This window comes from Colletotrichum abscissum, assembly GCF_030869225.1.
Source record: "Colletotrichum abscissum strain IMI 504890 chromosome Unknown Scaffold_4.1, whole genome shotgun sequence".
NCBI classification, from domain to species: Eukaryota; Fungi; Ascomycota; class Sordariomycetes; order Glomerellales; family Glomerellaceae; genus Colletotrichum; species Colletotrichum abscissum.
Genome location: NW_026850320.1, coordinates 415,280 through 440,931, shown reverse-complemented (window position 1 = coordinate 440,931; position 25,652 = coordinate 415,280). Strand labels below are relative to the sequence as shown.

General features: G+C 50.6%; 9 protein-coding genes across 9 annotated transcripts; 6 read left to right on the top strand and 3 right to left on the bottom strand.

The window, feature by feature from the left end:
- Nucleotides 1-943: 943 nt before the first annotated feature.
- On the bottom strand, nt 944-2,225 carry CABS01_02085 (uncharacterized protein; the record flags this gene model as incomplete). The annotated part of the gene is made up of 2 exons (XM_060535463.1): nt 944-1,855; nt 1,923-2,225. The coding sequence occupies 2 exons, from the start codon at nt 2,223-2,225 to the stop codon at nt 944-946; spliced, it is 1,215 nt and encodes a 404-aa protein (XP_060395768.1).
- A 1,295-nt stretch (nt 2,226-3,520) lies between these two features.
- Nucleotides 3,521-5,579, top strand: CABS01_02084 (BCL4p; the record flags this gene model as incomplete). The annotated part of the gene is made up of 9 exons (XM_060535462.1): nt 3,521-3,622; nt 3,681-3,773; nt 3,832-3,901; nt 3,960-4,355; nt 4,449-4,617; nt 4,688-4,798; nt 4,863-5,127; nt 5,183-5,343; nt 5,420-5,579. The coding sequence occupies 9 exons, from the start codon at nt 3,521-3,523 to the stop codon at nt 5,577-5,579; spliced, it is 1,527 nt and encodes a 508-aa protein (XP_060395767.1).
- Nucleotides 5,580-5,900: 321 nt separating this feature from the next.
- On the bottom strand, nt 5,901-9,375 carry CABS01_02083 (benzoate 4-monooxygenase cytochrome P450; the record flags this gene model as incomplete). The annotated part of the gene is made up of 12 exons (XM_060535461.1): nt 5,901-6,063; nt 6,123-6,283; nt 6,342-6,612; nt 6,665-6,775; nt 6,847-7,420; nt 7,490-7,559; nt 8,395-8,418; nt 8,476-8,709; nt 8,765-8,875; nt 8,926-9,006; nt 9,065-9,159; nt 9,219-9,375. 12 exons carry the CDS (start codon nt 9,373-9,375, stop codon nt 5,901-5,903), a joined length of 2,052 nt encoding a protein of 683 aa, XP_060395766.1.
- A 312-nt stretch (nt 9,376-9,687) lies between these two features.
- On the top strand, nt 9,688-10,773 carry CABS01_02082 (metallo-beta-lactamase superfamily protein; the record flags this gene model as incomplete). Its single annotated transcript, XM_060535460.1, has 1 exon — nt 9,688-10,773. The coding sequence occupies one exon, from the start codon at nt 9,688-9,690 to the stop codon at nt 10,771-10,773; it is 1,086 nt and encodes a 361-aa protein (XP_060395765.1).
- Nucleotides 10,774-11,006: 233 nt separating this feature from the next.
- On the bottom strand, nt 11,007-12,720 carry CABS01_02081 (uncharacterized protein; the record flags this gene model as incomplete). Its single annotated transcript, XM_060535459.1, has 2 exons — nt 11,007-11,772; nt 11,885-12,720. The coding sequence occupies 2 exons, from the start codon at nt 12,718-12,720 to the stop codon at nt 11,007-11,009; spliced, it is 1,602 nt and encodes a 533-aa protein (XP_060395764.1).
- An 899-nt stretch (nt 12,721-13,619) lies between these two features.
- CABS01_02080 (uncharacterized protein) lies at nt 13,620-15,699 on the top strand (the record flags this gene model as incomplete). Its single annotated transcript, XM_060535458.1, has 4 exons — nt 13,620-13,682; nt 13,749-13,819; nt 13,884-14,543; nt 14,745-15,699. 4 exons carry the CDS (start codon nt 13,620-13,622, stop codon nt 15,697-15,699), a joined length of 1,749 nt encoding a protein of 582 aa, XP_060395763.1.
- A 646-nt stretch (nt 15,700-16,345) lies between these two features.
- CABS01_02079 (uncharacterized protein) lies at nt 16,346-17,435 on the top strand (the record flags this gene model as incomplete). Its single annotated transcript, XM_060535457.1, has 2 exons — nt 16,346-16,885; nt 16,941-17,435. 2 exons carry the CDS (start codon nt 16,346-16,348, stop codon nt 17,433-17,435), a joined length of 1,035 nt encoding a protein of 344 aa, XP_060395762.1.
- Nucleotides 17,436-19,314: 1,879 nt separating this feature from the next.
- On the top strand, nt 19,315-21,338 carry CABS01_02078 (galactokinase; the record flags this gene model as incomplete). The annotated part of the gene is made up of 2 exons (XM_060535456.1): nt 19,315-20,330; nt 20,393-21,338. Coding segments are annotated over 2 exons (1,962 nt in total), but the record flags the coding sequence as incomplete, so codon positions are not given.
- A 2,473-nt stretch (nt 21,339-23,811) lies between these two features.
- Nucleotides 23,812-25,426, top strand: CABS01_02077 (eukaryotic aspartyl protease; the record flags this gene model as incomplete). Its single annotated transcript, XM_060535455.1, has 4 exons — nt 23,812-24,228; nt 24,306-24,743; nt 24,818-25,040; nt 25,113-25,426. 4 exons carry the CDS (start codon nt 23,812-23,814, stop codon nt 25,424-25,426), a joined length of 1,392 nt encoding a protein of 463 aa, XP_060395760.1.
- Nucleotides 25,427-25,652: the final 226 nt, after the last annotated feature.

Here is a 25,652-nt window from a genome sequence, read left to right as displayed (position 1 = left end):
ACAATTAAGTCGGTGAAGGATGGGACTCTTCTTTTTTCGCAAAACTCAGTAATCGAACCCCTTCTTTGGGGTTGCCCGGATAGCTAGCGCATGGAGGGCGATTCCCTTCCAAGCGAGCATCCTCCGCATGGCTTTGTGTGCCTGCGTAGCGGCTAATAGAGACTATCTGCGTTCTTTCAGTATGCCCTCGTTCGTGGTCTTGTGGTTGTTGATTAACATGACTGTGCCGTTTGTGAACGCCATGACAACATTGCCGACTGATGAAAAAGAGAGAGATGAGCCTCGACTACTAGAAATGGCTCTGTGATCCATGCAACTTGCGAGTGAGCCACTCACTTACTCAAAGTACGCCAAATCTAAGCTAATGTTGAACACAACCCAACCTTCAAGACATCCACTCCCCACATACATCACGATGCGCGCTTTGTTATTGTGTCCCACCCTACACCCACAATGGGGATTTCCCAAAATCTTTTCTCTTCTCCCCACTTGGACACAGAACCACAAATTAGCAAATCCAGAACATGAAGCCATCCTGGACCTGAGGAACCCATCCAACCCTAGTATATGCGCCGGTTGCCCGGCTAGCTCAATCGGTAGAGCGTGAGACTCTTAATCTCAAGGTTGTGGGTTCGACCCGTAAGCTACTTTCCCTATTTCTCTCATGTTCTCTGGAACATGTCACTAACAAGCACTAGCCACGTCGGGCTCAATTCCCGTCAGCGATTGACGCAACTTCTCTTTTTTGATCATGTTGTCTTTGTTTTGTCTTCAATTCCATGGCTGTAATTTGTTCGAAAGAAAAACTCCTAGTCCCAAATATCGCGAAGTTCAGCAGCTTTGATTCATCTTCTTTAAGGTAGGTGCCAGCCTAGAGCAAGATCTCAAAGGAAACGATCCAAGAACATGTCTAGACGTTGGACGACTTCTCTGAAAGCCTGACTTACATGCGAGAACCTCCCATCGGCGCTCTAGCCAAGATGCTCCCGTACTTTGAAATCCCACCAGCCGTTGGAATGAAATCCTCAACCCTCAACCCGGCCTTTTCCTGGAAGATGCAAATGACATCCGACCCTCCAAACCGGAAACACGAAACCTCGTCCCCCTTCCTCACCACATCCCCCTCTGCGACAAACAAGTCCACAGACGATACCATGGCCATCCCGATGGGCAAGAACGCAACCTTGCCGAGCACCGGGTTCTCAATCACCACCAACCCCCTCGTCTGGAGGAACTGATACCCCGGGTTTTCGGAAGCGTCCACCCCGCCCATCATGCGAACCTGTCCGTCGCCGACGGTATCGGCCTCGAGGTGCGCCATGCCCTGGATATTCTTCGCCTCGAGCACTCTGCCCGACACGGGCGCGTGTTGGCGGTGGTAGTTTGTGGTATTCAGGAACGCGTGCATCCAGATCCCGCCGTCAAAGTCTGCGGCGTGAGCGCTGCCCTGGAGGAGCATGCTGATCGGCCAGCGGACGTTTTTGATCTCGACGGAGCCGTACGGGGTGATTTTGGCGACGCTTTGGTTGGCTACCGAGTTGTCGTAGGTGCAGTCTGCTGGGGAGACTATCACGCTGTCGTCATCGGGGCAGGCGATGGGTCGGAGGCCCGGTTTGAGGCGGCGGGTGAAGAAGGCGTTGAAGGTCCGGAAACCGCCTTTTGGGATTTCTGCTTCATGGAAGCGGTAGGGGGGTGAGGTTGCGAAGGATTGGAGGGAGGAAGGGGTGATGGAGGCGGGTGTGTCGAGGAATTGGCCGACGAGTCGCGCGTAGACTACGATCCAGGAGGATAGCCAGGTAAGGCCTAGCGAGTCTGGGCGGATTGGAGTTTGGATTTTGCAGAGAGGGGGTTTGGTCTAGGACGAAGTAGAATGTGCAGAGGATGTCGTAGATGTCTTTGCCTTCGAAGCTCTCGCGAGGCACCCATTTCAGGAGGTCGTTTGCGAAGGTCAGGAACGAGTGTGCGTCTTTGATGGCTAGTTTGGACATGAAGTCTGGGTTCTTGTCGCGGGCGGAGCGGACTGCGGAGTCTAGCCCTCCTGGGCTGACTTGTTCGAGGTAGCCGATGAGCATGACGATGACTGGGTTGAAGCGGAAGTACCCATCGTTGGAGGCAGATATTTTTTGGATGGCTTTCTGGGTAATACCTGGGGCTTTGCTGTCGAGGTGAGAGATGGGAGAGATGCTGGTGACTTCGTCGGGTACGGTTATTACGCTGAGTGACATGATGAGTGATCGACTTGCTATATGTCAGACTGTTTTCTGGTGGATGTAACTGGAATCAAAGAGTTGCTGGTAGAAAGTGGCAACATGCCAACCTTCAACCAGACTTCAAGGGGGATCTATATAACCTTTGGTTTCGCTAGAAGCCGATCGGTAGAATGCCAATCCATCTCAACAACGGTCCGTAGCAGTGAACCCGCCAGATGGTAAGCTACCCACAATGCGGATGTCTTGCGACAGACGTGGCGTTCGTGATGGTCTTCCCTCGGAGAACTTATCTGAAGTCGTCAAGTCGGGTTCATGCACAGCTCCCCCAGTCGAGTGATCCCCCCGGGTGCATTGCCGCATCCATATGACATAGCCTAGGGACACTGTTGAGATGGAAAAGATGGGATGTTGCCCTTCTTGACGTGAACTACGAGCTTACTGCCAAACATAGACAGTTTTACGGGCCGCCCACATGGCTGAGGTGTTGAGGCGTACGAGGCTCGTGTTGAGGCGCGGTTCATTCGTACAGGTTTCTGCCACTGCTGTGTATTTTTTGCCTACGAGATAAGTTTGGCCGGTCTTCCCATAATCTAAGGATGAAAATAAACCTATTTTTGTGAAAGAATGCCTCGAAATGCGAAGAGTTGGCGGCATCGTTGGATTTTGAAAGGGCACACTTGTGGTCCAGCCCTGGAGCCATTCTGCCGACGCCATACTGATGACCATTAATCCAGGCATACCTCGCATTGTTACAAAGTTTAATTTGATCAGACAGATTTTGAGAACTGACAATTCTGTCTCGAAGAGTGAAAACTGGTCCTTTTGACTATGCCACATCATGACAATTCCCCTCTCGATAGCACCTGACGGCATAACTGTCGCGCTGATGAGACTCAAAGTCAGCCGCACTCAGTCGAAATTGGCTGACTTTTGCCGCCATCAAGAATTGTTGGATGTTGATCTCTTGTATATTAATGGCCATTCTCGGTGCTTTATTTGTAACTGGTGCAAGGAGCGTTGCTGTTCGGTGCATTTCTCGGGATTTACTGAGAAAGGTTTAGCGCGGTGATGATTGGAAACCTCACTTCCGAAAACGGAAACTGGCCGATGAGACGAAGACCTACGCTGCGCACCCAATATGTCTTACGGATTCGTCAGGGATACAACGTAGACCTTTGCTAGGTCACCAGAAAAAGGAATAACAAAGCTTGTGATATTCAGAGCGACATTTCACAGGCTAGATTGCTAGCAAACACATCGAGCATAGTGGTAAATGCTGAAGAGCATCAGTTGATATTCTAAGGGACGCGATGCTTGATCGAGCCATTTCACACAAAGAGTGCTTGCACCTTCTGCAAGCAAGAGTTGCGCAGCTAACCGTCTCAAGCGTTGCCGCTCTATCATTGTGTCTTGTAAGAACTACTCTGAATGACACAAAGCTTCACTGGAACTCAAGACTAACGTACCTAGGTCGTCTTGTATCTCTTGACAGCCAGCACTTATAATGCGTATTTCCATAAACTTGCCGCGTTCCCAGGACCTCTATTAGGAAGATGCAGTCTGGTGAGTACGCCTTAGCTGTATCTAGTTGGACTTGCAATGCTCAAGTTTCTCGCCATAGATCTGGCGAATCTTTCACTCTCAGACTGGCCGCTTTCACTACGCCATCCAAGAGCAGCATCGCAGACATGGTAGGGCTTTCCTCTCCCCCAATCCATGGAAAATACTTAGTAAATTGAACGTTGATAGGGCCCGTTGTCCGAATTTCTCCCAATGAGCTCTCCTTTGCTTCAGTGGAGTCGTGGAAGGCAATCTACGGCCACCGCGCTGCAGGCGCAGCACCAGTGATCAAAAGCGAGTTTTACGATATCTATGGCGCAGGCTTCAAATCATTATGCATTGGTAGTGAGCGTGATCCTCATAAGCACGGCCAAATGCGCAAAATGCTCTCTGCTGCCTTTTCCACAAAGATGTTGCTGGACCAGGAAGATATTATTACCAAGACAGTCGACGCTTTCGTACATCGGCTTGGGGAAGATCGTTTCCGAACTGAGGGTCTCAACATGACCAAGTGGTATGAGATGATAGCCTTTGACTCCTTGGGCGAAATGGCGTTTGGCGAATCCTTTCATAGTGTCAAAGCTGGTAAGTAAATAGAAGTTGAGAGTTTCAAGCCTAAAGTTTTAGCTCGGAGATGGCCAAGCAGAACATCGTAATATTAATCACTTCGCATTATAGGAAAGCCACACAGCTGGTCGGAGATCATAGTCAGCCATCTATACTTCATCACACTGGTTGACAACCTTCGTCGTCTCCCTTTTGTGGCTACAGTAGCCCGCGTGCTACTCCCGTCAACTCTTGCTGTCCAAAATCAGAACTCCCAGTATAGCCGGAAAAAGGTCGAAGAGTACGTAAAACACTAACCTCACGCTTGTGTGCATGTAGCTCCTGGTTGATTGTTAACCCTTGAACTACAGACGTCTATCCAAAAAGTCAAACCGCAATGACTTTCTGTCTACCGTTGTCAAGAGTTACGAAGTGGGAGCTATCAGCAAAGAAGAGATGACTGCCCATGTGTCAACTTTGACGTGCGTCCCCTCAGTTCAAGGTCATTTGAGAATGCTCGAGGTTTTGCTAACGATATACTCATAGAATCGCGGGTGGCGAGACGACTGCGACATTCCTTGCCGCGGCAACATACTATCTGCTCCGAAATCCAGCGTGTCTACTAAAGCTTCAAACAGAGATAACGGCAAACTTCTCTTCATTCGAAGAGATCAATGCCACTGCAGCTCGCCAGCTCCCATACTTGCAAGCCGTCATCAGCGAGGGCCTTAGGCTGTATGCACCGGGCTCTCAGGGGTTTCCGCGATTATCGCCAGGCATGAATGTCGGCGACATCTACGTCCCAGCGGGTGTAAGTAAACTTGAAGCACAATCAAAAGCATGGAGTCTGATGAGAGTGCCTATAGGCTGAGGTCTTCACGCACGCGTGGACTCTGACGCATAGCGAAGGGTATTTCTCTGACCCGAAAAGCTTCAAGCCTGAACGCTGGCTAGATGCGGGATCCACAGATGTCCGCGAGGCTAGCCAGCCATTCTCTATGGGCCCTCGGGGATGCTTGGGACAAAAGTGAGTTTTACAGCCCTTACCGCTTTGTGAACGCACCCTAGTTTACAAGCGATCCCATGCTAATACGACTATTAAGCTTCGCATACATGGAAATCAATCTCATCTTGGCCAAGATGCTGTGGCAGTACGACCTAGAGCTGGTTGACAAAGATTTAGACTGGGAACAGGAAAGCCAACTACATGTGATGTGGTGGAAACCCGCACTCATGGTCCGTTTCACGCATAGAACATCTTGATAGAAGCCAACGAGCGCCTTCACAGCCGGTAAGAATCAGCCGCGCCAGGGATGTGAAAGGCCATAAGAGGTGCGAGAGTGAGGAAAAGTCACGATCAATATTTCATGTTCATGCACGTTTAAGTTTCAAATTTGCTTCGTGTCACGACCGACCAACCATCATTGCAGGAATATAGTGTCAGCCTAGCAAAGCGTGGTCGGCGCCCATGACTTTGGTCTTGGGCTAGTAATTCTTGAAGACCTTTAAGCATCATGAACACGACTGAACAATGTGAAAACACGAAAGCTTCTCCGCGAAGCCTGATTTATAGCTGCCATCTTGTTAATGAAACACACGGGGCTTGAGCTTCACCATCAGACGAGGCTTCTCCCACAACGTATGCATCCTTGAATCCCGGTGCCAGTCGAGACTCTCGTCAGCGAGCTCCAAGTCGTACCTATAGACCAGCTTCGCCATAGTTGTGTGAATTTCCATCCAGCCAAGGCTGCGACGTTTGATGATTAGAACGTGCCGCAAACCACCATATCATTATTTGGAACTCACCTTCGTCCCATGCATGATCGCGTTCCATATGAAAACGGCTGACTTGCGTCGAGGTCATCCGTTGGGTTGTCCACGAGCCACCGCTCAGGTCTGAATTCCCACGGCTCGTCGAAGTTCGAAGATGACATACTTGCCGCAAAGGTACTGGTCGAAACTGTGGTCTTGGGATGAATTTTTGTAAGCTAAGAGTTCCCAAGGCAAGGTAATGTAAGTACGCACCCCGCCTGGCAAGAAGTGACCATCAACCGTGCAGCCACCATTGGGCACTACACGGGGAAGGGCAAAAGGAAGCGGAGGATAGACGCGCATAGCCTCCTGCGCCACGGCTCTAAGATACTTCAATGGAGTCGCCGTCGCCGCAGTAATATCCTCGTAGCTAACAAAAGCTGACCGCACCTCATCCTGTAAGCGTGCCAGAATCGCAGGGTTCTTGAGCAGGTAGTACGTCATGCAAGAAAGAGTAGTGGCGGTCGTCTCGCTGCCGGCAATGCTGGAAAAGGATTATGAGTCCGTTTCATGGAGGGATAACTTGGGCGACTTACACAAAGTCGGAAGAGTGTGCTGCAATCTGGGCGTCCGATATTGCCGCCTCATTACGGGCCTCGATCATTTTGGTGAGGAAATCTTCACGGTCCGACTGTGAGGCCAGGCGACTACCAGAAAAGGGCCTTAGCGTTGCAACACAAAAAGACGGCGTTTGCCCATGGGATGTTTGCAGTCAAACCTTTGAACCAGATCCATGGTGTACTGTTGATGCGTGCGACTGTCTTTGAGAAGCTTGTCAATAAGGCCAGAAAACACTGTCTGGGCAATGCCGGCGAGGGCTGGAAATCTGCGAAAGCAGTCGGCGAGAGCCCCCATACGCAAGCTTTTGGTGACGATCGAAATCCAGAAGTGCTCCTTGCCCGACTCGACACCGCCGAAGTCCTTGCCAAAAGCCAGGCTTCCAATTATATCGAAGGTGGCGAGATTGAACCACATGACCATGTCGGTTCCTTGAGTCCCCACGTCTACCATTCCAATCTTCTCAATAAGGCGGTCGACACATTCAGCGACCATCGGTTCTTGTGACTTGAGAGACCTGTCGGAAAATGCGGTACCAAGATATCTACGCATCTCTGCGTGCTTCTTGGGGTCACGCTCGCTAACGATAGACAAGGCCTCGGCGGCGAAGTTGCCCCCATCATAGAATTCACTCTTGATGAAAGGCTCAACACCCTTGCGTACACCATAGATTTCCTGCCATGACGATGCGGAACTGAAGCTTAATTCGTTTGGTGCCACGCGAACGACGGGGCCTGGTACGATCAAAGAGTCAGAGCGAGCACTCCCAGGGTAGGTGTCTGCACGTAGGTCACGCAACTTACCGTACTTTTCATGTAGCTCAAGTTGACGATACGGCTGACGACCACTCATGAAGTTCCACGAATACAAAGCCTACATAAAAATGTGTGAGCACTTGCACGCGGCGCAGCACAATAAGATGGAGTGCTAAAACTTGCATTGCTAATTGACGCCGATTTAGGGCCCGGAAACTTTCTTAAAGGATGGAACCACCATGTTGCAACTTTGTACAGAACCACGGCGACCAACGCCTACGTGAGAGCACTCTGATTAGGGAAAAGGTTTACTGGCATGGGAGCTACACAATCAGCTTACCAGGCCAGCTATTTGAGACTTCATGTTGAAATTCTCTTGAACCTCGTTGTGAAATGATCTCTAAGCTCGCAAAAGTCGACTACCCGTCCTTCCACATATTGACTGCCACGCTCAACTTCCTATTTGTAGTCCGGGCATTTCTGGTTGAGGCAGATCCCGAAGTCTCACTCCGGCCGGGATCCCCACCTCGGACTTTTACTACTTTCAGCGACGGCGAGATACTGTGCTCATCCGGTCAGCGCACGGAGGTAAGGACTAGGGTGGCTGTACTAGAACCAACTTTTGTTGCATAAGTAGTCATCTACCTTGAACCAACAGGCATTAAACTGCATACTGAATCAAATAGCACATTGATGATCAACTCTCAATAAGACGGGACAAAAGGTGAGAGTGGCGATAAGTCCAAGTAACCGTGAATCACGTCAAACGTTGTCATACTAGCGCCTGCTACTTCCATTAATCCCTGTGTCTCCTTTGCCCAACTGTCCGCTTTGGAAGCGTACCAATTGTACCCCACTGAAGGAAACGTTCCCTAAGAGAATACTACACCGCCGTCTACAATCAAACTCTGCCCAGTGATCTGATCCGAGTCTTTTCCTGCCAGAAAACTTACCAAACCAGCGACGTCTTCAGGAGTCTGCATTTCGCCTTGATCAGTTGTCATAAGGCTTAATCGTCACGAGCCAAGACACACCTGAGGTTTTTTAGACGCAATGCGGGTCGCAACACCGTTCTCAAACGCAGTACCCTTGGGAAGTCCCATTCTAGTTGTAAGGCTGGTGTCAATGGCCTCCCACATATCGGTACGGACCATGCCCGGACAGTATGCGTTGACCGTAATTCCGTGCTGTGCCATGTCCATAGCAACAGCTTGGGTGAGCCCCCGAACAGCCCATTTACTGACGGAGTATGCTGGCGCGAATTGAGACTGCAGATTCGTCAACTTCCTTTCTGAACGTTACTAGAGTTCTGATGTGGCATACTGGTCGGTATCCTGAGATAGAACAAGCTCCGATCAACTTACCGCCTCGACCCTGCTTGATCATCTCCTGAGCTGCATATTTATAGCACAAAAAGACTCCCCGAACATTGATCTATGTCATATCAACACGTGAAATACAGAAGTCTTGGGCTAGAAACTTACAGCCTGCACTTTATCCCATTCACTGGCACTGATTTCGAGGATCGGTTTGACGAGAATCACACCAGCGTTTGCGACCATCACCTGTGGACCCACCCTGTTTAGCTCCGACTTTGACATCGGCGTATTGATTCATACTTACATCAATCCCTCCAAGCATCTCTGATGTGTTTCGAATCAAATTCGCGACATCGTCTTCGTTGCTGATGTCTGCAGTAAGAATAGCAGTCCGCACACCTCCACATTGTCAGCTAACGTGGGTGGAATATGTGAGAAGCTCATATCCATGAGCTGACCTTTCAGTTCAAGCTCATATTGCAGCTCTCTCAACATGAATTCTTGGCTAGGAAGATTGTTAATGGCTATTTGGAAACCATCTTGCGCCAGGCGCAGTGCTATGGCTCGGCCGATGCCATTAGCGGATCCCGTAACTAAAGCTGTACGAATAGACATTGTGTTATGGAGCAACATTTCCAACTGTAACTCCTTTGAGATTAGATTCGATGTTACACATGCCGTTTATATCCCCACAGTAATGCTAACGAAGTGATACTACTTTGGGGAGTTTGAAAATGCAGGCTCTTTAGTGCCGACAAGACCACGGTGTGCCGAGTACCGAGTGCCGGATTTCTCTCACTCTTGCTTTGGGTGCTCCTGGACGATGTGATCATTGAGGAAAAAGATCAATAAATAACCACGAAAGCTTTATGGCTTCCTTGACCGTAGTATATCCAAAATTGTCCATTGGACCGGAAATACGCCACCATGCCTTTATCAAAACTTCGCGTACCGCCATCTGCTTCGACCGTCAATGTAAGGGTCATCGACTCGACATCGAAGATTAGGGTGAGCATGGAGAGCATGGTTTCACACGTCATCAAAGGTCATTCGTGGCTTTCGTGTCCTTCATACGTCTTCCTCGTCGAGCACCCACCCACTGGCCGCAAAGTCCTCTTCGATCTCGGGGTGCGCAAAGACTTCGAAAATCTTTCACCTCCTATTCAGAACTGGATGAAAGAGAGCGGTACGACGTGCAGCGTGGAGAAGGATGTGAGAGAGATCCTCGAAGAAGGCGGGGTTAAAGCAGGTGAAATCGAGAGCATCATCTGGAGCCATTGGCATTGGGATCATATCGGCGATCCGAGCAGATTTCCCACAAGCACCTCGCTGATAGTCGGCCCGGGTTTCAAGGACATTATCATGCCAGGCTACCCTACGAACCCAGGGTCCCCAGTCCTTGATTCCGATTTCGCCGGCCGCGAACTCCGTGAATTGAGCTTCGCCAAGTCAACTGTCAAAGTCGGATCGTTTCCTGCCATCGACTACTTCGGTGACGGAAGCTTCTACATTCTGGACGCGCCAGGTCATACCGTTGGTCATGTTAATGCTATTGCGCGGGTGACGACCGGCCCGGATAGCTTCATCCTCATGGGCGGTGACACCTGTCATCATAGCGCCGAGATGAGGCCATCCGCATACAATCCGCTGCCCGACTCGATATCGCCACATCCGTTTCATTCGGGCAATGTGACTCCCTGCCCCGGCGCGCTGTTCAAACCCATCCTCCGAGACGAAGACACGACGAAACCGTTCTATGGCGTTCATCGTCCTGGTATGCTATTTGGCAACCCGGATGCTGCCGAGGAGACCGTAGAACGAATTATCGAGGCTGATGGAAGCGGAAATACCCTTGTTGTAATTGCTCACGATACCCATCTGAAGGACATCGTCCGGGAGTTCCCGGAATATGCAAATGATTTCTTGACCCGAGGTTGGATCGAACAGAGCAGGTGGTTGTTCTTGGAGGATTTCAAGGAGGCAGTTGATGGAGTTCATAACGAGAAGCTGTAGCATTGTCGCAAAGAACCATCTCTGGCTCTGCAGTCACGAGGAAAAGCAACATTCTTGAATTCAAAACTCAATTGGCTCCTCAACATTCTATCAAGACGGACAATTCGGAAACGTGAAATACCTGCGGGAAAGCTACACTCCTATGTTTAGTATGTTCCTCCCGAATGATGCCTGATTGAAGTTTACAGATTTTAATGAAAAACGTCGATAGGCTTCACATAGCCACACGAAAATTACAGTCTGTTGTCCGATTTTCTGTCCCAGATACCCTGGCCCTGGCGGATGACAGTTGCCTTCAACTCTTGAAGGTGTTTCTCATAGATACGACGAGGATTGGTTTGGTGCTTAATGCACAAGTGCGCCGCGGCAGCTGTTGCCAGAGCGTGGCATCCTCCATTGGCCATGAACTTGGCGTTGGATCCCCCAATGTGCGTAGTGCTGATATGTTTCCCCGCCATCATCAAGTTCGAGATATTAGACGAATAGAGACACCGGAAAGGGATGTCGTAAGGCTTTTTATCCCGCTCATCCCATTCCCAGGCCTGCAGACGGAAGTCGTACTTTTTGTCGCCTGGGTAATGTAGACAAAAGGCGCCTGCATTCTGAACCACAGCGTCGGGGAAGACTTTGTGATCGCGGATATCGGTCTCTGTAAGAATGTAGTCTCCCTTGTACTTCTTGAACTCTCCCTGAGCAGCCACAGATGCTACCCAATCGAATTCCAGATTCGCGTAAGTCTCGGGCTCCATCTCTTTCACGTTGTGGAAAGTCCCGTAGATGGCGCGCAAGAGATGGTCCCGAATATGTTCACCATTAGTATATGGATCGAGCCATTGGCCGTACTCCCAGAAGTGGGTAAGAGGTCCCTTCATCTTCATATCCATGGCAGGATCGAGTACAAAATTCGGAGGCACAACAAGAGGTCCCGGGCCATTCTCAAGACCGGGCTTATTGAGCTGACCCCGAAGATCAGAGTAGTCTTTGGCGACCTCAGTGGCCCTTGGAACAGACGGAAAGGGGGCAAGTTTGTCGCCCATCCGAGTTCGAAAAAAAAACTGTGTGTCCGTGATGCATCTCATCAGCTACTGTAGGCGCAAGGCTTTCGCCATACATCGCCTTGGACTCCTGACCAAAAAGGGTCTCTGCGCCAGTGCAGATACCAAGAATGGCTTTGCCAGAGCAATCAATGAAGACTGGAGCTGAAAGGCAAATCTCCTTTCTAGTGCGGGCATGTCGGGCCTTCACCGATGTTATCTGCGAACCGGTGAGGGCTGCATCGTAAACAGTGTATTCCATGAACGCTGTGGCGTTGGGTTCTGCATCAAGCAGCTGCTTCGCGACTGGGTCGCCGTCGAGGTCGCGATGAGAGAGCTCTTGGATGATGGAGTTGGTCATACCGCGTGGAGTGAGCCCGATCTCTACGCTGGCATTGCCGCCGAGGTAAGGACGGTCTTGAATAAGGGCAACACGATCCCCCATTCGTGCAGCTGCTAATGCGGCTGTACAGCCAGGTATGCCTCCTCCGACGACAACAACATCGAATGACCCTGCATTGTGAGGCTGATCAGGTATACCACGTAGTCCTCTCCGCCAGGCACGCGATGCTTCGTCTATTCCATTGGGCGGCGATGTGTCCTCCATGCTGAGAAAGATTGCATCGCAACGGCCGCAAAATCCCGTCAGATCGTGCAGCACCAGTCGCACGTCATCCCCTAGGAGATCTACTGTGCCAGCATACTGCCAGTGCCAATCTTTGCCATTGACGCCGAATACTGTGTCAAGCGTGTTTTCGTTGATAGTCAGGGTAAATTGACCAGGATGATGAGCTGGAACCCAGTCCTTGGCTCGAACCCAAACATTGTAACGTCCCTTTTCCGCTGATATGGTAGTTGTTGCATCCGAGACTGGCTTGCCGTTACCGTGAGCGAGGAGATATGGCGATCCCATCTCCGAGTCGAACTGCGAGTCTAAGATCCAGCTACTAAAGTCACGGAACTCTCACGCTTCCACTAGTACTCCTGAGGCAGGAAGTGACGCTATAATCGGTAATTGGTCAACAGACTCGAACGATCAATGATGAAGTAGAGGTTACAAGATAGGATAATTAACTTAATCTAAGAAACTAATGCTGTTACCTCGCATGTTATGAACATCCGGACAAACATGAATAAAGAAGTTTAAGGTGCCCCAAGGTAAATGCTTGCTCCCCCGTCCTCGGACAACGATGAAGAAGAGTTGATAGTCTCGGCTCAATGGCCAATCGGATTCACCTGCAAGCTTTAAGAGGTTCGGTCCTATGCATCCGTAAGTCAGGTACTTGCTACATGGACGGTAGTGAGTGAGGGGTCCATACCATTCCGACACTTCCAGTAAAGCACACGTACGATGCATGGCTACAGCACAGAGATCGATAATAAACAAGTACAACTTTAAACTTGTTCGAATCATTCGTCGCTTGAAAACATCCCTCTATATGGGGTTGAACATCTTGGAACGGTGCTGACTCTGTCGTGTTGCTTGCCACCGACTAGACGTAAGGCTTTGTAGTTGGCGACGGATCTCATAGATAGAGACAGCGTTTCGTAGAGGTCACAAAACTCAACAAAGCATGCCTGGTCTGTAATGTAAACGGAAACGGAATCGGACTTGGGTCGATCCGTCGGGCATATTGACTGGATATAGGCGCCGGGTCTGACGTAATTTCGGCTCCCACATCGGTTCTCACACCGCACGCTGTGTCGTTCGGCAGAGATTAGTCAAACGGCAATCTGGTCTGGAAAGCTTCAGTTCTACCGACGCTGGGAGACGCCTGAGTTTCACAAACTTCGGCTCGAGCCTCATTGAATATGAATACTAGGACAGTGCGAGACCGTGCCAACGTCGTATGCGTTGAGTGCCACTCTAGGAAGGTAAGTCGATTCACAGACATGCTCCCAGCCTGTAATACAAGCATTATCTGACTACCGAAGAAAAAGGTTAGGTGCGACCTGCAAGAAAGCCCTCTTCACGGATGCGCAAACTGTCGCCGTGCCGGTGTTCAGTGCATGTGAGCCACTGTTGTTCCGTCATGGCTCTTTCCGCAAGATTTCTGACATAAATCTCCGCTTCAGTCGTCGAGATGGCGTTCGAAAGAGCCGCAAGATGACGGCTCGGCAAAGACAGCTCATGCTGCCGAGATCGCCGACTGTGCCGGCCATGCCATCGCCCCCCAATCTTGGCACTGATAGAACGAGAGTTGAGCCGCGGATGTTGACTCCAGCTCGGTCTTCAGAGTTGAACACGCGGAACTACCAGCCGGAGGGATTCATCTCCTACGCCTCCGTCTTGTCGTACGACTCCGCCATAGAGCCGATGGCAGTTTACGATGGCCTTCCGCCACGAATTATGCAAGCCCGAGATGTCTTGGTCAAGGCCACTCAAGCGGACACCTTGCCAGCGCCATCATTGCGCAAGGCTTTGACGGACGCCTTCTTTGAATTTGCCTTTCCTTACTTTCCCGTCGTTGATGCGGATGACCTCTCGAGGGGAGAGTCGTCGATCCTTTTACAGCAAGCTGTGTGCCTCGTCGGCAGTCTTATGCGCCATGACCCCAGCAGTATGACTTTGAGTTACTCACTCTACGAGAAGATTGAAACTTTGATACATGTCGAGTTCGAAAAAGACAACGTGTTCCTCCTCAAGACACTATGTCTCTTGTCATGTTGGGCCCCAGCCTCACCATATCTTGTCACGCTTCATGGGCCGTGGCATTGGACTGGTATGGCTGTGCGGTTAGCAGTGCAGATGGGAATCCACACGCAATCATCTTACAGAGAGAAAGATAACTCCGGGTCTTTACGGCGTATATTTTGGCATCTGATAGTACGTTATTGCTACCTTCCTCTAAGCATCACGCGCCTGCGCTTCTCGGTTCCTACCCTGCACTTAGCTCTTGGTGTTCTCGTTCCATGCACTGACATTTCAAAGAACAGTGAGACACTCATGGTCGCCTGCTGGGGCCGGCCTCGTTCGTTGAAGCTTACAGACTGCGATGTTCAGCCACTTGCAGCTTCGGACTTTAAAACACAAGGGGTATTCACAACGGTCTCTTTACAATTCACCGGACTCATGAACGTGATTGGCAAGTTGTCGGAGTTGAACACCAGGAAAGGCGTACCAGTTGAATCCGAGGTCGAAACTGTCATTGCCTCGCTTTGCGAATGGAAGAGCGGCCTGCCGGACGTGTTACGGCTATACGATGCAGACGGTACTCGGAGAACTTATCACCGTTATACTTCAGAGTTGCATATCCATTATTTGACGGCCATCATAATCCTGCAGATGCTTAGCAAGAGCCGTCATGCTCCGTGGCGGACGTCTCACGCCTCAATTATAGCGGCGACCCATGTTGCCGAGTTGTACGAGGAGAACCACTACAGAGAGGATGCTTCTCACTTGCTGAGCATCAATGGCTTTATGGCTCTAGTGGCCGCAATTGTGTTGGTATTCCACCGGTCAAACACATTAGAGAAGGAAACGATTCGCAAGAATGGCATTGAAAGCATCTGTTCAGTGCTGCGCGTTATGAGCAAGAAGTATGGCGGCGCACGATCAGCGCTCCAGAGAATTCAGGGACTGCAAATCCAAGCTGAGCGGAGAGACACATCTCTCCATAATCTCCAGAACGATACTTCATCGTCATCTGCGACATGGGTGGCAATGAGCGTTAACGCGCACATCCATGAGTTACTCCCATTTCCGCTCAGTCTTGATGAAAACGTGAATATCTTGGGCCCAGCAGAAGCTGTCACAGATCGCTTGCCGGATGATCGAGTGGTCACTGCAACTACCACACCTATTGACGATGTGTCGAATGCTATGTTTTCGTTAATGGATATTCTAGAGATGGATTTCGATCCATTCGATAACACTACTAGCTTCGTGTAATATGATCACATCTTTCTCCACTGATCACTCACTTGAAATATCGGGGGGACTCCGAAATAGGCTCTAAGCATGAGCAGAAGGTCTTTGCCACTCCCGTGAGGGAACTTTGTAAAGAATGCCTCCAACCTGGGTTCATTTGTGAATTGTCGACCATGACCCCAAAAGCTTTGAAGATGCTCATTCTTGTCCCAACAAGGAGGATTTCTGATGTCCCGCCTCGGTTGTAAGGATAGCGCCGAGTGCCGAAGCTTAAATGTGCCTCTACCGAAGTACATGATTGCCGACTGTAGTGGGAGGCCATTGACACTGTAATCTAGTCATCTGCAGACAGGCACAAACGCCGCGCTAGATTAACAGAACCATATGACAAATCGACAAGACTCCGTCGGAATGATATGCAGCCGTGTAGTATGATGGCGTAGGTAGGTATGCAGCGGGTGGCTATTCTGCTAGACTTATTCAAGCAAGTGTAGATTCTTCTCTTGATACAGTCGATTTGACTACAACGTTCGTCGTTTATAAAAGAGATCATCGTTCCACAACAGAATACGATAGAATTATAGTTTGAATTCGAACACCAGTATCTCTATAAACTTGTAAACGAAACATCTTATCTTCGCTCCTACTCCTACCACAACTTTAAATCATGTCGAACCTGATCGTAGTCATTGGCGCAGCTGGTGGTCAGGGCGGAGGCGTCGTTGACGCCTTCCTCAAAGAACCAGGCTGGAAAGTCAGAGGCACCACTCGTAACACCTCGAGTGAGAAAGCGAAGGCTCTCGCCGCAAAGGGCGTCGAAGTTGTCTCTGCGAATCTCAACGATGAAGAGAGCCTCGAGAGAGCCTTCCACGGGGCCACGGCGATCTTCGCATTCACTGACTACTACGACACGTTCTTCGAACTCGGCGATGAGAAGTCCGTGGAGTTGGAGTTTGAACAGGGAAGAAGAATTGCCCGTGCGGCGGCGAAGACAGACTCTCTTCAACGACTTGTGTTCAGCGCCGGGCCTCACACGAGCAAGATCACCAACGGGGAAGCTGTCTGCCCCCACCTCGAAGGCAAGGGGCGCATCGTCTCGTATGTTACACAAGAGATGCCGGATCTTTCCGCCAAGACCACCTTCGCCGTGTTCACAGTCTTTGCGAACAACGCACTGCTCTATGATATCTTCAAGCCGATCTACGTGGTAAGTAAAGTATTTGAGTGCCCCAATAATCAGAGACATACTGACCAGGTTGAAGCCGAGCGCCAAAAAGTATGTCACCTTGTACCCAGTGCCACCCAACACGCCGTACCCATGTGTTGGAGATCCCGTCACCAATGGAGGCATTTTTGTTCGAAGACTGGTGAAGAGCCCTCCTCCTCCAGGATCCTTTGTCCGATGCAACGTTGAAACCTTGACTATGGAGTCTTATCTCGCCGCCTGGGGACGGGCCACTGGGCTCGCGCCTGAGGAGGGCTCAACCGCCGCCGTGCAGGTTTCTCCCCAAAGCTATGTTGAACTGTGGGGCGCCATGGCTCAAGAGCAGCTTTCGCAATGGCAATTCTTTCAATGGATTCAGGATCACTATCCCCCGACGTGGGAAGGAGTCACCATCGTGGAGGGGATGGATCTATTGACTGAGGAGGACAAGAAGGAACTTCTTAGCGTTGAGGAGTCTCTGAAGCGGTACGACTGGAGTGCGTTTGAGAAGAAGCCGACGGCCAAGGCTGTCACCGGCCGGTTCTCGACTTGAGGAAGTCAGGGTAGGGTTCCCGCAAGATCCAGGAAGTTGATTTGCCTTATTCAGTACCATGAAGCCGTGGCTAGCTCTTATCTGAATAATGTCTCAAGCGCATTTGTCTGTAGTGTAAATGGGACATTGTTTTGTAAAGCAACTATAGGCTCACAATATGTTATGGAACACCTAAACTGGTATGGGCCACCGGAAGTGTGGACATTAAGGTCCATGTGCAGACACTTGGTGCGCTCAGCGTCATGCAGACCTTCACCCGGCAGATATCTGCCAGTGCCTCGTTTGTTTGTTTCTCAGTCGTGATTCTGCTCGCAAGGGTGGGACGAAAAGAGCTTGGGAAACTGCATAGTGATATTGGTGGTGCAGATTATCTAGGGGAACGAGTCGGTGCCTTTGAGTACTTGGAAAATTGCAAGCCCCATAGTCTGAGGCATAAATTTATCAGGGTACCTACCATAACTATTGCCATCGGCTTGAGAGTCTTCGAAACACTTGCTGGTCAAACTTGCTGTCATTTTTGGAGCTATTATCAAGTGGTCTATATGTAACAAACACAATTCCACCTCAGCAGAGAGGTCGCGGCAAAGTCAAATATTGATCCAGGACTATCATCTAGTATATAGGTCGATGATAGGAGGTGAAAATATGGTCTTGTAACTCAGAGATTGCATCAAATTGCAAAAATGATTTCGCCCGGACTTGAACCGGAGACCTTCAGTGTGTTAGACTGACGTGATAACCAACTACACCACGAAACCTTGCAGGCTAGAAACGCCTATAATGACCATACAGCCTGAGGGGCTCTAAGTTCTTTCTGGCTAGGGCTCTCCTCCTTTTTCTTTCGCGTCTCCCTCTTTCTTCAGGTCCTCCCTTTTTCTCTCTTGTTTTCTTTTCTGACTTGTCGGCGTCGGTTTTTTGCCTCAATCCAAGGTAACATGATGTCTAAAGATTCAATTCGAGATTGCTTTGCGATTTGAAGTTGCAACACATTTTGCGCAAGGTGAGAAGACGTTAATACTATTCAGGTTATCAGCAACGCGAGATCCCCGCTAGAGGGAGAAAAAACAAAAGTCTCTCGCCCCCGACATCCCCGCGCACCGCATGGCGCAAGATCCTGGAACCCAGTCAGGCGATGCGCCAGGCCAGTGATGGCGTGCAGTCACTCCACTGGTACGGCTTGGCTGTCGTCCACTGGTTGAGAAATCATGCATTCTAGATTTCGTGGCGTCAAATTGTATCTCGTGCCATGATGCTCCGGAAGAAGAGTTATCTCATACCGTTTTCCATCAATCCCACCTTTACACTTGACCTTAACTAAAGAGCATGTCCAAAAAGCTTGATGCGCAAGCTAGCGCTAGCTTTGTATCGCAACCGAGGCAGCTTTCGAGTTCTCCGCCGGTTTTCCGATTGACGGCCCGCAATGGAACGGGGCCGTTGTCCAGTTCAAGCTGGAGACCCCGGACAACCCAGAACGCCGAAATCAGCGCACCTTGTCCTTCTCGGTTGCTGGGCCGGGCAACCTTTCTGGTCCAGCTTGGTGTGGTATGGTTCGGAAAGGTGAGCTGCTTTATGCAGTCTAGATGATCACGCTACCCTAGCGCTCGTCAGGCTTGTCAAAGAGAAAATGAGATAGGAATTGTTGGAGATTTTGCATGACGGTGGAATTATCGACCGAGGTGGGGTGTCAATGTCCCGAAGAGTAACACTGCGTTTGAAGCTGTATGAAGCTGCTGCATTCATTGCATGAGTCTTCAAGGCCATGTATACTCGAGGGACTATCATTGTATTTGCTCCTTGTCCAGTGCTGACCGAAGATCGAATTCATTTCAAGATTGCCAAACTCTAAGCTGAGCTCTTCTGATTTCTTTATTGGTGAGACATTCGAGGCAAAGCTCTTCCAGTATTCTTCAGTCAGGGATCGCCAAACGAGGGGCAATTGCGGGGTAGCAGCTTGAGGCAGCACACGCGCACCACTTCCAGCGCAGCAAAGTTGAGAGAGCACCCGCAAAAACACCAAAGCTCCATCGCGGGGATATTACGGCGCATCGTCAAACCACTGGCCTCGTCCCACCCACCCCCACCATCCAAATACAAACCCGCCCCCAAAACGTCACAAGGCATCACCATCACACACTTCTTTCTTCTCTTCTTCTTTTCTCCCCTTCTCCCAGTTCCGATCTTCTTGTTCAACGTCGTCTCTTCTAGCAGTAAAGATACCCATCCCGCAATCAACCTCGAGCGAAACACACGTACGCCCGCTATGGCCGGTCCCGTTCCCACCGCGAGCGCCCTCGCCGACATCTACGCAGACGATGCCCTCCCCATTCAGACCAAGCGCTGGTCGTCTCTGCTCTCACAGTTCGAGTCCGAGTACGGCCACCCGGCCTCTGTCGTCGCCCGCTCCCCCGGCCGCGTGAACATCATCGGCGAGCACATCGACTACTCCCTCTACTCCGTCCTCCCTATGGCAATCACCGCCGATGCCATCCTCGCCTTCTCCGTCACCGACACTCCCGCTGACTCCGACACCTTCACCCTCCGCGTCGCAAACGCCCAGTCCGACAAGTACCCCTCCCGCACCTTTGAAGTCCCCATCGGCGCCGATGTTCCTATCGACTCCAAGGTCCACGAGTGGTCCAACTACTTCAAGAGCGGCTTGAGTGGCGCCTTGGAGCTGCTGCGTCGGAAGCATGGCAAGGACTTCAGACCCAAGGGTATGAAGATCCTCATGGACGGTAACGTCCCCGTTGGCGGTGGTCTCAGCTCTAGTGCTGCTTTCGTTAGTGCCTCGGCATTGGCTGTCATGCTTGCCAACGGCGAGAAGACTGTTGACAAGACCGAGCTCACTGAGCTTGCCATCGTCAGTGAGCGTGCCGTCGGTGTCAACTCTGGCGGGTGAGTCGTCCCTTTTAACCCCTTCATTAACCCGTCTTCGATCTAACAACCAACCCATCCAGCATGGACCAGTCCGCCTCCGTCTTCTCCCAGCGCGGTTCTGCTCTCTTCGTGTCCTTCAGCCCCTCTCTGACCGCTCGCCCCGTCTTCTTCCCGACAACCAACCCGGAACTCTCCTTCCTCATCGCCCAGTCCTTCGTCACCTCCAACAAGCAGGTCACCGGCCCCATCCACTACAATCTCCGCGTCGTCGAGTGCAGCATGGCAGGCGCCTTCCTCAACGCAGCCCTCAACCCGGCCGGCACAAAGCTTCCCACCGACGCTTCTCCGCTCGGTATCTCTCTCCACGGCTTTCACGAAGCCTACTTCGCCAACAACAAGCTCCCGCACGCCGAGGGCGCATCAGCAGAGGAGGCCGCAGAGGCACAGCTCCGCGTGCTCATCGACGTCACCAAGAAGGCCCTTACCAGCACCGAGGGCTACACCCGCGAGGAGATTGCCAAGGTCCTGGGCGTCTCCGTCCCCGAGCTTGAGCAGATCTTCATGTCCAAGCTCTCCGTCCGCGCCGACCGCTTCAAGCTCCGCCAGCGCGCCCTGCACGTCTTTGAGGAGGCTCTCCGCGTACTCCAGTTCATGAAGGTTCTGGAGCAGGAGGCGCCGAAGGATACCTCTGACACCACGGCCTACAACAAGCGCCTCGGCGACCTGCTTAACGCCACACAAGACTCGTGCCGCGACTTGTACGAGTGCAGTGCCCCTGAGATTGACGAGCTTTGCCGCATTGCGCGCGAAAACGGATCCTATGGCAGCAGACTTACCGGTGCTGGCTGGGGTGGCTGCACAGTCCACATGGTGCCTGCTGACAAGGTTGCTGCTGTCAAGGAGGCGTGGGAGAGGGAATACTACTCCAAGCGGGAGCTTACTGAGGAGCAGAAGGAGGGTGCTGTTGTTGTGAGTCGGCCGGGAAGTGGAAGTGCGGCATATCTCCTCAAGGAGGGGGCGTTGTAAATGTAACCACACCAGTTACAGGATGAATAAAGAGGAGGACCCCGTAGGCTATTTAGCAGTACATATTTTTATGGACTTCAAGCAATTCTAAACATTTTGAATGAAAACCAACTTATGATATGCTTCCTCTTGGATTTCACATGGGCCTAGAAGCGCGGCAGGTTATGGGCCTTTGTGTTATCTCCTCAAATACTTCAAATCTCAGGCACTCTCCAACTTTACAACCTAGTCTTATCGAGGCATTGTGAGTTTACAGCGTACGACCTGTAAAGTGTACACCATATTTCGTCGACAGGCAGAAGAATGGTGAAAGAAGGAACTTACCAGCGAGACTTACATGCATATGCGCCTCCGGTCAAGCTGGCGGTTCGTCTTCTATCGATAAAGTCGCGTAGCTACTCCGCGTACAGACGAGAAGTCGACCGAGCGAATTTCCCGTCTGTCAAAGCCGGGCTTGTGCTGTGAGGGTGCAAGGCTTTACCAGAGACAAGCAGAGACATGGCCAAACCAACTAATTTCAAGAGGATTATGGGATGTGTTGATGAGACTTGGTACGGTGAAGACAGAAGGGAAGGTAAGTACTCCCTAGTTTGGCCCAACACTATGCTTAGCAATTAATTACTCACTGCCCAATATCTATGAGGCTATGGCAGTGGGGATAATAGCGACGTCATCCGCATCTTCGCCTTGATCAGGAGAGAGATAGTCGCGGATGAGTGCGGGAATAGAATTGCACAGGCACGGTGGCCGCTAATGCGTTTGCTTGGCCTATAGAGGATGCATCAGATATAGAGATTTTCCAAAGTATCGGCGCCTATAGAGGAACCTTTAACAATTAGCATGACGGCGTCATAGAGGAAGGGTGCAAAAAGCAGGCAGAAGAGGTATTCACCATGTATCGTTGCACATTAGTAAGCTTGATAATCAGTAAGGGCACTTGATAGATATAATACTATTGCGGAAATATCATGTTCAACAATGACGAGGTATGTTTGTTCGGCTCTAACCGTGGGCCCTGTACCCATCCATCTTGCTTTTTGCATGGGTTATGCTGACCCGGTCCCACAGATGTGGTTCGCATCGTTGCCTTGCTTCTGAGAAGATTCACACTGAAAGATATCGCCGGAATCAAGGACAAGTCGAAACAGAATCTCGTTACTGGTCTTGGCGGGACGAAACACGATCGTCGGTGCTCACGCCGATATTGTCAGGATGGCCGCACACGACAGCTATGTCTCTAACCCCCCCAGTGGATGTTGATCGAGTGCAGAGGTCATTGTGTGCATGGCGAAGTCAATGATTGGGTCCCTTGGATGTTGCGACGCGTCGTTGAAGCGCATGAGGCAAGGAATCTACCAAAGTATCGGAGGAGCATTGAGAACATCCTTTTGAGACTTGGACTCCCGGGGAGTATGCGTTCAAGTCAGTTTGAAAGTAGGGTCATAGGTATGAAGCTGTATTAGCTATGAGAAGTCCCTCTGCGACGATAAAAAGAAAGGCCCGCAGCTTCTCTATCTTATCAGCCGCTACGTTTGCATCCAGTCATGACACATTACTCGCCTTTGAGGATGCACCGTCTGCCAGCTGAGCCTCAACAACTCTGACATCTCTGTGTATGCCAAGATAATCAATCAGGACATAATATAAGACACTTATTCCAGACGTCTCTCAATCCAGGATGGTCGCTGACGATCATTGATTAAGCTTCCAGGTCGTCCTTCACTTCTGACTTTTCAAGCATGCCTCTGCAAGAATGTTGACAATCTCATCGAAATGAACCGTCAAGGCTATCGGCACCCAAAGACCATCGACAAGGGGACTTTCGCCTATCTGAAGGTAACATCGGAGACAAAGCGGATCACTGAGTCGATACCCCCTCGGCCTAAGCTAGCCCGTAAGTGTTGAAACGGATTGCCGATCTGTTTCTCATCGCCAGAAGAGCAGACAATTTCAGCTAGACTTGTCATCCGATAATGAAAAACCGTCGGCCCAACTGTATTTTCAGTTCACAAAGATCTGTGATATCTAATCGGCGATATTGAACTGCGGTATGCGCTTGTCGTCGTCTTTGAGAGCCGTCTAGACTAGCTCTATGGCTCGGTAGATCGGCAACGAAGCTTAGCCAAAGCTTGAATCGTACCCCAGACACTACCCATGTTCCAGAACCCCCTCCTTCCTTTTCGGGCAGGAGACTCCCCTTCACTCCCAAGTCTTATCAATAACACGAACGATGAAAGATTGAAAGTTCGGATGTTCGGCCAACGAATGAGGGGTCCATGTGGTGGAACAATCAATAATCCATCTGGTGGAACAGTGATCACGAATCTTTGCAACCGAATGCGCGTTGCAGAAGAACATAAAAGGATGGCGTCTAGCCGGCAAGTTGTCGACCAGAACTGGCCTGTGGCAACTTTTGCAGGGACTGTAGACACAATCGACTTCACTACATCATCACTGACCCCTTACGCTCATTATGAAGTCCATTGTCGCTATCGCATCGGCGGCAAGCCTGATTAGCTCTGTTGCGGCCGCATCCCGTTCACCCCTTCAGTTTGACATCACCGAAGTCGACCTATCGTCTCTGCAGAAACGCAACGTCGACAGCGAACCCTTGGAAGTTTCCCCTCATGTTCTCGAACTAAACAGAGTCGTTGGTACCTCCCCGGCTCAGACATGGATTCAGTCCATTCGGAACGGGCCTGGCTCGAATGGCATGTACAAGACAGGTCATGTTACAAACTTGACCGACTTGAACGGCTACGAGTACATAGCCAGCATTCTCTTCGGCGACGAGACTCTCCAAGTGATCGTTGACTCCGGATCAAGTGACACATGGGCTGTTCAGAAGGACTTTATCTGCCAAGACTCTGACGGCAACAGGTTGAACGACGTGAGTAACGAAACATGGACCCTAAACAGGGGAGGATTTGGCTTTAGGCGGAGCTGACCCGCAAACGTCACGAGCAGACCTCATTGTGCAACTTCGGGCCCACGTACAACGGTACGTTCCAGCATGGCTCCATTCCTGGCGTGCACTTCAACATCACCTACGGTGACGGGGAATTTGCCACAGGCCTCATGGGCTACCAGGACATCACTCTTGCCGGTCTTGAGGTGCCGCATCAAGAAGTGGCCTTGGTTAACAAGACTTACTGGAACGGTGACAACGTCGCTAGCGGCTTGCTCGGCCTCGCCTATGACTTGCTCACCAGCGAGTACGATGATGCGACCGGCAAGTCCATCTACTACGACTCTATCTTTACCACCATGTCCAAGAAGGGCGTCGTCAAGCCCGATCTCTTTAGCATGGCCATGGACAGCAAGTCTCAGGTCGGTCAATTGGCTTTCGGCGGATTGCCTCCTGTCGAGACCAAGGGCAAGTTTATCAGCACGCCTATCCGAATGGTGAGTGATTCAAAGCTGGCAAAGTGCCAGTGCGGAAACGTACGCTTCATGATGGGAAGCTAAAATGAAGTCAGGTCGCCCTCTTATCTCACAGGCCCGAGGCGAAAACCGAGTACTCTTTCTACACCATCCTTCCTGACGGATATGTCATCAAGAACGTGACCATGGCCCCTACTACTAACCAGACCCTGGCTGCAAGCAAGTGGAATACCGCGGTCTCTAAGCCTGCCGGGTTTTACAACAGTACAACTCCGACGATTGTCGACAGTGGCACGACTTTGATGTATGTGCCTTCTGGTAAGTAGAATTGAAACCCTTCAACAATGCTCAGCCAGTAGCATGAATCGCCAAGCTTACCTATTTGCCCAGATATCTCCGATGCATTCGCAGCTGGAATTCCCAACTCCTTCTACGACATCTTTTCTGGCGCATATTATGCTCCCTGTGACGCTACAGTACCGGACTTTGGTGTCGTGATCAACGGGCACACTTTCTACGCCGACAAAGCCGATTTGATCCAGAGTACCGACCCGCTTGACAATGGTGACGGCACCTTTGTCTGTCTGCTTGGTGTCACCGATGGCGGCGAGGGCCCTTACATCTTGGGTGACACCATGATGAACAGCCTCGTGACTGTGTTCGACGTTGGCGCAGGTATGATGCGGTTTGCTAGCCGTAAATGAGCTGGCTTAAGCAGGTCGAGTTATATGACATGACGAGCCGCGACTATTACGATTCGCAAGTAAATTCATTATAGCTTTCATATAGCAAATGTGTCACGAGTTATAGCACGTAGCAATGGGCATACGGAGTATAGTAAAAGTAGCTTAACTATTAAAGTAGAAATAAATAAAAAGAAAAGGTCTATATATATAATATCTAAAATAGATACGTAATTTAGTACGTAAT